At 43.9% G+C, this 13,699-nt stretch overlaps 1 protein-coding gene across 1 annotated transcript in view; it reads right to left on the minus strand.

The window, feature by feature from the left end:
* Positions 1 to 2,335: 2,335 nt before the first annotated feature.
* The window catches only part of LOC100978077 (guanylate cyclase 2G-like), a 48,409-nt gene continuing 37,045 nt past the window's right edge, over positions 2,336 to 13,699 (minus strand). The window contains 9 exon segments of the mRNA XM_057298783.1: positions 2,336 to 2,382; positions 2,385 to 2,439; positions 3,373 to 3,464; positions 5,303 to 5,401; positions 6,462 to 6,590; positions 6,593 to 6,635; positions 8,394 to 8,586; positions 9,445 to 9,585; positions 12,031 to 12,208. Of these exon segments, the coding sequence (XP_057154766.1) occupies positions 2,336 to 2,382; positions 2,385 to 2,439; positions 3,373 to 3,464; positions 5,303 to 5,401; positions 6,462 to 6,590; positions 6,593 to 6,635; positions 8,394 to 8,586; positions 9,445 to 9,585; positions 12,031 to 12,208 (977 nt within the window).

Consider the following 13,699-nt stretch of genomic DNA (forward strand, 5'->3'; position numbering starts at 1 on the left):
AGTCTCGCTCTCTCTTTCTCCATGTGCATATGTGTGTGTATGTATGCACGTGTGTGTGTATGTATGCACGTGTGTGTGTATATATATGAGGGTGTGCATACATATATATGTGCATGTGTGCACACGTGGATGTCTGCGTATGCACACGTGTGTTTTTGTGTGTATGCGTGTCTAGATGCCAAATGCTTATGATGTTCAATAAGAAAGGCAGAACTAAATCTATATTACATGAACATAACTTACATAAGCACATGGGCTAGGGCTGGAAGAAAAACAGACACACACACACAATACAAAGACAGGATAATAATAGGCAATTGCCCTACCTGGCCCCATTCTTTCATCTGTGTATTATTTTCTAATGTTCTTTTAATGTCACAGTGATGGACTGCTTAGTTACTGCTACGCTTTTGTATATAGCTCTATTAGTCCTTAATATTGCTTTATGCAATGAAATTATGCTTTCTTCTCCCTAACTAGACTGCAAGCTAAAGATCAAGGGAAAGTTCATATTCTCTTGTGTACCCCAGAATGGCACAGAGTAAGTGCTTAATAAATGCTCCTTGGATTAAAGAAATGTTCACATGAATAGGTGGACGGGTGGGTGGATGGATGGATGGATGGATGGATGGATGGATGGATGGATAAGTAGATGGATGAATGGGTGGGTGGATGGATGGATGGATAGATGGATGGATGGATGGATGGGGACTATCCTAGCTCTCTAGGAGGACTCATAGCAGAGGTGGCCTTGTTTCCTTTCATGGTTGAGCAAGGTGTTTGGGATCCAGAGCCATTATCTCAAGAAAAGGAGTTATGGGGAATGAGAAGATAAATTTGGCTTACTGTCTCCATGCTAAAGTAGCAGCAGAAAGCCTTCCTCTCCTCTTCACATAAATGCCTTCTGCCTTCTCTCCTTTTAAGTATCAGTCTAAAGCCTTCAGTCCCCAATGCTTAAGGCCTCTGGGGAGGAGCGAAGCCTACCACAATGAAAACAGAATTTTCATATAGAAAACAGAGTGTGTGATGGATGTAGAATTCAGTCTTCCCTCTCTGGGCAGAAGCAAAATACTGGTAATGGAAATGCTTAGGATCCCAATGAAGACTGGATTATTTGGGAAGTGAAAGTGCTTTTGTGTCCCTCTTCCTAAAGAAAGGCAAGAATTCCACCAAATCTTTTATATAATTTGGTGTTAAAGGCCTTCAATAAGCCAAAAAGTAGTTTATTTCCCATACAGGTCTCAAAAGTATCTCAGCAAAGGCAGCTCAGAGACCCAGCAAGAAAGAAACTATTTCTGGTCTCATTGATTTTCGCTCCTTCTGTCATGGGAAGTTCAACAGGAAAAGGTCTCAAACACAATATTTCATTCAAATTGCTCTGCCAGATTCAGGAGCAACCACATGAAAGATATCTGGATGTGAGGCGTTGCAAGAGATGAAGAAAGAAGTCTATAAATGCATTAGTGGTTCAGTAAATCTATTAAAAGATCCACTCAATAAAACAACATGGAATCCTATTCATTATGTAGAAGAGAAAACCATCGTAGCAGGAATGGATGGGTTCGTCTTTGTCTACTGGAACCTTTTTTAAATTAAACTCTTCATAAATGACTGAGAAATTCTACTTAACATTCAAGCCTTGACTGCAGGAGTTTTTGCTCGGTGAATAGGAGAGAAATTAGGCAATACATTGGGAAGAGGGCATTATGCATTTGGGAGCTGCTCCGCTCACAGTAACTCAGGGCTCAGAACCAGGCTTTCCAATAACTGCAGAGGGCCTGACTGCTTGAAATAGCCTCAGCCCTGCTGGATTTCAGGGGCTGCTCATGCCTTAGAGCTTTTTTTCCTGAACACATTCTCAAGATGCTGTCAGATATGAGCTCCTATCTCCTTGCAAGCTGATTAGCTGATAAGGAAAATCAGCACCAAAGCTTAGAGAGCAGGCATCTTGCACAAGAAAGACAGGCTTCATCCTCTCCACTTTCCCCTCCTGCAGAATGAAACTGGGTTCACTGCAAATTCTCAAGTTAATGGGCTGTAAATATCTGGCAGCTAGGGCAGTTGCACAGGGCTGAGAGCCACAAGTCAGCCCTGGCACCCCAGGAAATGAGTTCACCATCTTCAGCTCCTCCAAATCTGCATTTGCTGGAGGCACAGGCTGGGAGCAAACACCTGGAGGTGGAAGAGGGGGCCAGCTAGACGGCTCCCCCTAGTGGGAGACTGGATCGATGCCCCAGAACCACACCTCTTAAATGGGATATTGACTGCGTCTTGAAGAAGGGTCCCCAAAGACTTTCATGTGACTCCACAAACATCTTGAAAGAAAATACTCACCTCACAATATCTCTGGGACTTTGGCTTTTTCCTCAGTAAATTCGGGAGTGGAAGAGTGAAGCCTTCTTTATCTTTCAACCAGAAAGTTGTTTGCTCTCCTTTGCCCTGTGGGAGGCAAAGGAAGGCTCTGGGGAATCGGTGGCAGGGTTGGGGTGGGGCTGGCGGGCTGCCTGTAATGCATGGCCTCTGGGCAGATGTCTGAGGTCTGTCTTACTTGCTGGGACAGTGGGAGCTCCCTCCCTCCACAAGCAAAAGGCCTCCTTACAGATAAAATCTTATGGATTTTCTTGGTCTTTGCTGATAAGCCTGCATGGCCAGGCAGCAATGTCCTAGGGGGTGACAGTCCACGGAGACTAAAGCTTGTTGCAAAGAAAATCTTTTAAAAATAATAATAAAATCTACTGCACTCTTAGTATGAGTGGGACACCCAGTGAAGCGCCTCACATCCATGTCCACATTTACTCCTCACATCCACCCTTCAAGGACGGTATTATCACCACCCCCATTTTGCAGATGACAAAAACAAGCCCTCAAACTCAGACAGCTGGTCAGTAGCAGGAATGGGTTCCAAGCTATGGCTAAATGCCGCCTTCTAGAAAAGTCTTCCTCTTACTGAAGTCAGTTGATTGAATACAGAATGCTAAGGCCAGGCTAAGCAAAACTAGGGAGTTGATGCCACTACCTTCCCTTCTACTTCTTTTTCTGGACTAGGGTGTTCAAGAGGAAGCTAGGGGACCATTTGTAGCCAAAAAAAAAAAAAAAAAAGAGAGAGAGAGAAAAGAAAAAAAGAAAGCATTCCCTAAGAGGTTGGTTTAGCTGGGAGTTAAGGTGTTCTCTGTTGAAGATTCCACGTTTGATCATTTGAGGGAACTTCTTCTCCTCTGAAGGAAGAAGATCTGGCAGTCATGAGTGCCTCCAGGGGAACCTTAGAGGTCTCCCTGCATCACTCCATGGAGATGCATCCATCCCGCTAAGTTCCTCGATGTCTCTATCAGAGACCCAAACGGGGCAGGCGGGGCATGGTCGGCCTGGTCTTACCTTGACTGGAATGGTGCCTCTCTTTAGCAAATCGTACCCTCCCAATGCCACCAGGGTGCTTGCAGTGCTCTGAGAGACATGAATCCGGAGAGCTGCCATAAACCAGTCACTGCTTAGTTATCAACTTATCAGTGGAGTGTCAGTGGGGTAGGGGCTGCTTTGGAGAGGGAACCTACACTGCTTGAATTCTCTGATCACCAGGACTTTTCATTAAGCAAATCACAGATGACTTCTCTGAAGTCTGGGACTCTTAGGTTGGGATTCTCAACCATTCTGACATTGCTCAATCATTGTTGAGTCCTGCTCAAAACCTTAGTGCATTCAGTTTGGAAACAGAAGGCAGAACTGATTCAGCATACAAGGTAATCCCCATGGAGGGCAGTTCACTGGGCTCCTCAGCTGGGACATTTTCCTGAAAATGTTGTTTGTAACCAGAAATGCAATTAGAATCAGGTCTAGATCCTTTATAAGCAGCTCTAGCTTCAAAGTTTATCCTAAAAACCTTTACCTACAAGATAAGAGAGAGGTATAAAATTCTTGTTTGAATGCTGGGCATGGTAGCTCACGCCTGTAATCTGAGCACTTTGGGAGGCCAAGGCGGGTGGATCATGTGATGTCAGGAGTTCGGGACTAGCCTGGCCAACATAGTGAAACTCCGTCTCTACTAAAAATACAAAAATTATCCAGGCATGGTGGCAGATGCCTGTAACCCCAGCTACTCGGGAGGCTGAACCCGGGAGGCGGAGGTTGCAGTGAGCCAAGAGCATGCCATTGCAATCCAGCCTGGGCAACAAGAGCAAAACTCCATCTCAAAAAAAAAAAAAATTCTTGTTTGAGACTCGGTTAACTTAAACAATGAATGTGTTTTTATATAATGTGGAAAATTTACAATATAAAACAATGTTAATCATCTAAGCCTTTTTAAAACTGACATCACTGAGTAATTCTTTTTTACATGTCTCATCTGACAAATGGCATACGAGTGCCTGGGAATGGTAATGCAATAAAATTACTATAAAGCAAAAGAATGTAATATTCCCTGGAGGTCCTGGCTATAGATTTCTTCTGTACCACCAAGAATATACTCTACCTCGGAGAAGGGCAGATTATCACCTATGGGCCAAATCCAGTCCACTACTTGTGTTTGCAAATAAAGCTTTATTGGAACATGGCCATGCCTGTTGATTGACATATTGTCTATTGCTGCTTTTGAGCTACAACAGCAGTTAAGTAGTTGCAACAAAGATTCTATGGCCCCTGAAGCCTGAAATATTTACTGTCTGGCCCTGTATAGAAAAGGTTTTCCGGGCCAGGCACAGTGGTTCATGCCAGCTAATCCCAGCACTTTGGGAGGCTGAAGTGGGTGGATCGCTTGAGGTCAGGAGTTCAAGACCAGCCTGACCAACATGGTGAAACCCAGTCTCTACTAAACACAAACACACACACACACACACACACACACACACATTAGCCGGGCGTGGTGGCGCATGCCTGTAATCCCAGCTACTCAGAAGGCTGAGGCAGGAGAATCGCTTGAACCCAGGAGGCAGAGGTCACAATGAACTAAGATCACACCACTGCACTCCAGCCTGGGTGACACAGTGAGACTCCATCTCAAAAAAAAGAAAAAGCTTTCCAACTCCTGCTCTTCATTTAAGTGATTATATGTGCGTGTGATTGCTTAGGACTGAAAGTCACAGAAAAAAGGAGGCTACGTGTATTTGCATGGTTCTAACAAGAGCAGAGTACAAAACCCTGTCTATAAAGCATGTGATCAGTGTTGCCTGAAGTGGATAATGATCTTAACCTCCAGACGGAAAACAGTAGGCAAAAAGCAAATGCATCTTCTAAAAATATCCCCTGGTTAAAGCTAGGGGCCTGGAGGGAGATAACAATATTGTGTTTACAAAGTGTTGTCAGTGATACCCACGTGAACTGCTGCTCTCCATTCTGGATGCCATGTTGACAGTGTCTCCAAATAGACAGTATCTGGACATGGTAATCCCCAGCACACCAGCCACCACAGGACCTAAAGAATGAAGAACCAAAGGCCATAACCGCTCTGCATTGCCCGAGGCTGGACTCTACGATGCGCATCAGATGAACAAATGTAGTGATGCACCCTCTTGGGGCAAATTGGCAATAGGTTTTAGGGTTTACAGAAAGGAAACCGACAGAACCCACAAACACCTGCTGGAAAGCGACATCATCATTAAATGACCATGTCACTCACGAACTAGAGCTGTGAACAATGCCAATAGTGGTACAAACATGGGAGCAATTCATTCTGACTGAGGATCGGGTTTTATCTTTGTTGAGCCTTGGAAGATAGGTAGCATAACTGGCTACAAAATTTGCTGGAACAGATGCAGAGTGAAAACACAGGACACTCTGTGCAAAAATGATTAAGAATTTCCAGACAGTGACAGAAAGAGCGTGAAACCAAGCATGGATCACTTCTGCACAGATCACATGCCCGTGAGTTAGCAAACACAGAGCATATCAAAGGGCATTTGATGCTAAGGCATGGAAGAAAATTAGCCCTATAGAACCCATCCTGGGTTTTGGTCTCTTCCTTTTTTTTTTTTTTTGAAAGAGTTTTGCTTTGTTGCCCAGGCTGGAGTGCAGTGGCACGATGTCAGCTCACTGCAACCTCTGCCTCTCAGGTTCAAGCAATTCTCACGCCTCAGCCTCCTGAGTAGCTGAGATTACAGGTGCCTGCCACCACACCCAGCTGGTTTTCTGTATTTTAGTACAGACAGGGTTTCACCATGTTGCCCAGGTTGGTCTCAAACTCCTGAGCTCAGGCAATCCACCCATCTCGGCCTCCCAAATTGCTAGGATTACAGGCGTGAGCCACTGTGCCCAGTCCTTATTTTTGGTTGAATACATTGAAGCCATTGTGTGTCCTTGTTGTTACCAAGCAACCTAGCTAAATAGAAATACACATGCAGAGACAATTCAAACTTTTATTTCCCCTAAAGATGTTACTGTTCAATGTCCAGGTTCCTAAAAGCCTTGGACCTAGGAGTGGAAGCCGGAACTACCTGCTGCCATCCCTGGACCATCAGGCCATCAGTTTTGTCTACCTGTGTAGAGGCCAATCCGAAGCTGGAGCTTCTCCTGCGGCATGTGCCCAATTTGGAAGCAGATGGTGGCACTGAGGAAGTGCAGGGACATGGTGGCAATCTCAGCCACATGCTGGCTTCCATTGCGGTAGGGAGTCCACTAGCCACCATGTATGCGTCTCCAATGGTCTCAATCTGAAAACAAAGTGACAGAGTGACCTTTGTTTTCCATGAGGGAGGCCAAGGGTGGGGGTGGGGTCAGAGATTAAGGCCCCTCATTTGTCCCCAACCTTGAGGCCCCATGTTTGGACGCGTCACACTCACTGACCTCCACCCCATGCAAGTTCCAGCATTTCTTCAGTTCCTGCCCTTGTCATGGCTCTTCCACAAAGCCCCCCTCACCCTCCTTCCCCGAGCCTCCCTCCCCACAGTCACTGTTTCCTCCTCTGAAATCCGATAGTAGCGGTGACTATATTTCCCCAGCCCAAATTCAGAACCAGTGAGACAGGGAGCAGTATGCTCCTAGAGTCAACCTTGAAGGGTGAGGTGGATCCGTCAAGCAGAGACCATCTCACCCAATATTATATATATATACACATTATATATATATAATGTATGTATCTGCCTGTCTGTCCTCTTCCCCCTCCATCCTCCTAATAAAATCAGCTTTCAGATCTGTCATTCACAATAGAGAAATAAATGACGAGTAGAAGCTTAAAGTTACAGCCCTTTCCAGATACATTTGCATTTTAGCAGAATCCAAAGATGATGTGGTAAAGGCTGAATTTCAGGCATTAGCCAGACAGTAAGAACACCTCTGTCCTGGTGACCCTGAAATTACGCAAAGTCAACTAGTCGACAAGCCTCACCTGCTTCCGGGTTTCCTCTCCCCACCGTGATAACGTCCTTTAGAAATACAAACTAAGTTTTAATATGAGCTCAAGCAAAACACAACTGAGAAGGTAATACTAAGAGGAAAATCCCAGAAGATATCCCCCTAAGCAGGGCAGGTTCTGATTTTGTTGGGTGTGTGTGATCTACTCTTAAAGGTTATCTATACCATCCTTTCTTTCACCCTTGAACAGAGGCATCATTTGTGGGGAACACTGGGAGATAAACACTGAAGACGTGTCACTGTGTCACTGAGATATGGGACCATATGACCACACTGTCCCCCAAATCTCGCTATCCCCAGGTCCACAGGCAGAGACAGGGCCCTGGGATTGTGGTCAGTGCTGGTGCACTTGTGGCTGCCCACCAGGCATGTATGAGCACAGGCACACGGTACTGTCCCTAGAGTCATGAGCTGACCCCTTCTAAAGAGTCAGAACACACAGAAAGCAGCCCTCATCACCACCACCACCCGGCAGTCATGAAGAGCCAAAACATTTCTGTTTTCCCCATCAAAAATGGTTTTCACTCCAGGTGACTGTGTCCTTCTATCTCCCACAGTAGCACCCGGCAGGGAATTGTTGCTGCCCCGCTTTTAGCCACAAGTCTGATAGTCTAAAAGTGGGAATCTTTCTTCACTCTTAATTGCTAAGGATCAGGACAACAGAGGTGAGACCCACACAAGATCCAAGGACAACCTTTGAAGGACAGTAAACAGGAGCCTCTCTGCCTCTGAAGGAAATGTATTTAGGAAAGACGGGAAGGAATTAGCCAGTGGAAGGTCAATGCCTCTTTTTAAAAAGTGTTTACTGTGAGATAAAATAATGGAAGGAAACAGAGGAAACTGGTGAGTTTTGACAAGCACATACATCTGTGACTAATCAAGACCTTTTCCAAGAAAACAAACAGAAATAAAATATTGAGTTTCTGCCGTGAAGTGACATAGACTGAAATGGAGCTTCCTCCTGGCTGATGTCTGGAATCAGTTCCATTCTCCATCATGCCCCGGAGACAGCCCGCAAGGAGCACACGTGATCACACAGTCAGGATGAGGCATCTCACCTTATAAACGTCATAAGTTGTGATGATGTGATCGAATAAACTGTACACGTCATGGAGGAGCTTGACGACTTGCAAAGGGGAGCTGAGAGAACACAGCTTTGTGAATCCAACAATATCAGATAAAAAGATTGTCACAGATTCGAAATGTTCTGGTTCCACGGACCTTCCGGCTAGGAGTTGTTCTCCAGTGAAGCTGAAACCAGAGAAACGGATCATTTTTGAATGGGATCTTATTCATCTCATCTCCTACAGACTCCTGCAAAGTTGTCCTCATTGGTCCTTTTGCTTCAATGCCTAAGCTTTTGGTTAACAAAATTCATTTTCTAGAGGAATTCTTTTAACATCCACTTCTCCAGTTGCATTCTCTCTAAAGAGATATTTTAATTGACGTGTATAAATTGTGGGGGAGTAGGAGAGAGGGTCACATAATGCCTTTACAAAAAGGATTTTCTTTATGTATATTGGTTATAGAGTTAGGGTGTAAAGACTCTGCAGTTGTGGAAGGGAATATAATCATTCACCAATCCACAAATCAATTTCATTTCAGTCAACCAATCTCATTAAAAATCCCTGCCCCCGCTTCTTTGGTCTAGACATGCAAGAAGCGCATGGGAATTTTAACAGCAAATACTTCTGCCAAGTGTTGAGAGAGCGAACATATAGAAACAGAACCAAAAATGAAGCAATATTTGAATGTGAAGCCACAGGTACATATTAAACTGTGTGGAGGTTTTGGACCTACAATCAAATACTGGGGAGGTAGCAATTAGTCGGACTCGTGAAACGAGGGCGCCATCTAGTGGCTACTCTCCTGTTGCTGCATCCACCACCCTCCACGTAAAAGACCGACTACAGCCTCTATTTCTATGGATTCAGGAGAGTTTGCCTCTATCTCCCTTTACAGGTGTACCAAACTGCACAAAAAAAATGCCTGACCCCTTTTAGAAGAACCTGACATTCTCTTAGAAAAATAATCATGGAAATAATCCCCCCTATGTGGGGCTGCTAGATGGTGATGCCGCAGCTTCAAGGCCCCAGTGCTTCCGAATACCTGGGCACTTTGGTGGACAGAAGCTTCTCCACCTTCCTCTTCTCTGCAGTCAGCTGGCTGGTCCTCTCTTGCACCACTTCCTCCAGGTAATTGGCATACACTTCCAGCTTGCTCATCACACTGGCCAGTATGCTCACATGGCTTTAAAAGAAACCAGACATTGATGTTTTCTCCCAAGACCCTTAGGGCCTCAGTGGAACAGAGCTTCCAGCTACACATTCCAGGAAAATATTTCTTGCCTTTCAGGTGTCCTAGTTAAGGGTTGCCAACGGACATCGGGGAAGTGACAATGGCATTGCAGCCGCGTGACAGGACAGAGCCTGCCTTTCATCAGCCCTCTAAGCTGCCTCCTTCATTTCTCTGAGCCTCGCTTTACTCATTTGGAAAATGAAGATAATCACGCGTACCTCATGTACGTACGATCACGTTGTTGTTCTGAGGATGTAGGGAGATAACATGCATAAAGTGTCTAGGGTCACATCCAGGGCCACAGGCACTCAACAAATGGTGGCCTTCAATGGCCCATTCCCCACCTCCCAACAGACATTGAGAATGCAGATTTCAGGATGGGTCATTCCTTTCTTTTCAGACGGTCTAATGTAAGGGGCACTTCTAGATTCTATTAGTCCTTTGTTTTCGAAGGGTCTTCAGAGAACTCATTTAAATTCCTCATCTTCAGATGAGGAGACCTAGACTCACATAGGAAAATAGATTTGTCATAACATTGAGGTCCATATTTTCTAAGTAAAAAATATGGGGATGTATCTTAAGCTTACTTAAGATGTATCTTTAGGTTAATTACCTTGATTTAATCATTCTACACAGTATACGTATTCCGAAACATCACATGGTATACCATAAATATAAACAATGTTTCACTTGTTTATTTTAATTTTAATTTTATTTTATTTTACATTTTTGAGATGGTGTCTTGCTCTGTCACCCAGGCTGGAGTACAGTGCTGCAATCTCAGCTCACAGCAACCTCCACCTCCCAGGTTCAAGCGATTCTCCTGTCTCAGCCTCCTGAGTAGCTGGGGTTATAAGTGTGTGCCATCACGCCCAGCTAATTTTTGTATTTTTAGTAGAGATGGGGTTTCACCATGTTGGTCAGCCTGGTCTCAATCTCCTGATCTCAGGTGATCCACCTGCCACGGCGTCCCAAAGTGCTGGGATTATAGGCTTGAGCCACCACACCCAGCCTCATTTGTTAATTTTAAAAATCACTTAAAAATGATTTTTAAAATTTAAAAACTATTACGAGCTTGGAAATGCAGAACCCAGGGCTATTGTGTTAAGAAGGCATAGCTGAGGCCAGATACGGTGGCTCATGCCTGTAATCCCAGCACTTTGGGAGCCCAAGGCAGGCAGATCACCTGAGGTCAGGAGTCTGAGACCAGCCTGGCCAGCATAGCGAAACTCTGTCTCTACTAAAAATACAAAAATTAGCCAGGCATGGTGGCACACACCTGCAGTCCTAGCTGCTCAGGAGGCTGAAGCATGAGAATCACTTGAAGCCGGGAGGCAGAAATTGCAGTGAGCCAAGATCATGCCACTGCACTCCAGCCCGTGCAACAGAGCCAGACCCTGACTCCAAAAAATGTTTTGTTTTTTCTTTTAAATAATGCATAGCTGAAGGTCCAAATTAAGAGTAGACACCTGATTCCTAGCCTGGGGCTCTTTCTACCAACTCAAGCTACCTCTAACATGGGCATGTCTTCCTAAATTCATGTACTAAAAGATGATACAATTATCTGGTGTAAAGGAAGCTACTATTGAGAAAGTTGTTGGAGAGGAATGCATAATTTAAGTCATAACCTACTCTACGGGTGGTGAGTAATTTTTATCCCACAGTCCAGTCCAAATTGATTAGCCTAACCCTTGGAATGCTGATTTGAAAAAGACTCTGAAGCCATGTCAAAACTCCCTGGAAACAAGGGCCTTAATTAATTAGTGACACCTGAGATAGACAAAGAAGGCAGTAGAATTATTAATATCTGATCCATTTTTGTGGCATTTATGAAATAAAGGAAAAATTTCTCACTCCACTGTAACCAGCATGTAGTACAGTGTTTTGTGTATGGTAAGCACTGAGTGAGTGTATGAGGAAGGAAGAAAGGAAGGAAGGAAGGAAGGAAGGGAGGAAGGGAGGAATGGAGGAAGGGAGGAGGGAGGAAGGGAATGAGTCACATAGAACCGATCACGGCCATATAGATTTAATTTTTTTTTGTTTTGTTTTTTAGAAACAGGGTCTCGTTCTGTCACCCAGGCTGGAGTGCAGTGGCACAATCATAGCTCACTGCAGCCTTGACCTCCAGGGCTCAAGCAATTCTCAGCCCCCCTAAGAAACTCAAACTACAGGCTCACACCACCACGCCTGGCTAATTTTTTATTTTATTTTATTTTTTATAGATACAGAAACTCACCATGTTGCCCAGGCTGGTCTTGAACTCCTGGCCTCAAGGGATCCTCCTGCCTTAGCCTCCTAAATCACTGGGATTACATGCATGAGCCACCATGCCCAGCAGCTCTAAAATCCTAATGGTTAACTGAGTGAGAGCAAATATCTGTTGCACATCTAACTCACCCTCTGGGACTGGCCTCTCGTAAAGTTTTCTTGATGGAAGAGAAACTGGGTCTTTTCTCCAGAGATTCATCCCAACACACCCTCACCATGGCCACGATCTTTTCATTGCCCTTCTCCTCGGGCAGGGAAGGTTGCAGTGGGACTGCTGCTGCAGGGTCTTTGATTCGGTTGATGATTTCTGAAATTCATGTTGGGTTTAGACAGCCAAACATCAGAACTTTGTGCCACTTACTACACTTCATTTTCAATAGTAATTGTGCTCTTATATTTGTAAACTGAGTTTTTAAATAAATAGAACAGATTAGAATTCCAGAGTAATCTGGATATTTTAATAGGAATACTCTGAGAATCTGCCTGGAAAATGAACAATTCTAATGAAAAACATATAAACAAACATCCTCCTAATTAATTTGTTTTCAAATCAAGATTTTTTAAAATAGAACTTTGCTTGAGGAGAAGCATATCTCTATATGATTTCAGGAATGTATAGGCATTTCGTGTTGGAAACCCCCAAAGTGCGCTTCATGCAATTTTGTTAAATTTTCTGTAATATGTTGCAGAAATGCTATTTTAACACGTAATAAATGTTACCATCATGTCCTGCCTCTCTGTCCGATTTTCTAAACCTAATTTTTCCCACTTCTTCACTGGCTCCTACTGACATTTATTAAACATTCTGCTTAACCAGATGTTGTCAAGAAAATAATATTTTGAGAACAATGTATACATGTTTTGGCATAAAAATAAAAATACTGTGAGTGCAACAACATGGATAAGTCTTACATGCATTATTACTAAGTTAGAGAAACCAGTCAGAAAAGGCTGTGTACTGTATGATTCTATTTACATGGCACCCCAGAAGCAACAACACGCAAGCAGCAGTGGGCATATCTAGCATCATTTCTTTCTTTCTTTCTTTTTCCTTTTCTTTTTTTTTTTTTTTTTTTTTGAGATAGACTCTGGCCCTATTGCCCAGGCTGGAGTGCAGTGGTTTGATCTCCGCTTACTGCAACCTCCGCCTCCTGGGTTCAAGCGATTCTTCTGCCTTAGGTTCCCCAGTAGCTGGGGCTACAGGCATGCGCCACCACGCCCAGCTAATTTTTGTACTTTTAGTGGAGATGGGGTTTCACCATGTTGGCCAGGATGGTCTCGATCTCTTGACCTCGTTATCCGCTTACTTTCTAATACCTTTCTCCAACAAAAGAAGTCATGGCTTCTTGGAGAATTGACTGCATCTAGCACTGGGGCAGGAGATATGCAAAATGAGACTTTCTTGTTTTCCCAGAAATTAAGGAAATATACATTCTAGAAAAGACAAAATTTTAGAGACAGAAAACAGATCAGTGTTTTCCAAGAGTTTGGGGAGCAGAGAGCGTTGACTAGGTGAAGTGCAGGGGATAATTTTAGGATGAGGAAACTTTTCTGTAGGATACTATAGTGGTGGATAGATGACACTATGTATTTACCAAAACCCATAGAGCTTAATAGCACAAAAGTAAGCCATAAGGAAAGCAAACTTTAAAAAATACCAATTGGGAAATTAGGCAACCCCAAGATAGAATGCAAACAGCGATAAAAGAATCTAACAGTGTTACAAATATATGGCATAACCTTCCTGAATGGGATGAGTGAGAAAGAATGCTGACCTACATCGCTTGTGAAATGACTA

The sequence above is a fragment of the Pan paniscus genome, chromosome 8 (genome assembly GCF_029289425.2).
Source record: "Pan paniscus chromosome 8, NHGRI_mPanPan1-v2.0_pri, whole genome shotgun sequence".
Taxonomy (NCBI): Eukaryota; Metazoa; Chordata; class Mammalia; order Primates; family Hominidae; genus Pan; species Pan paniscus.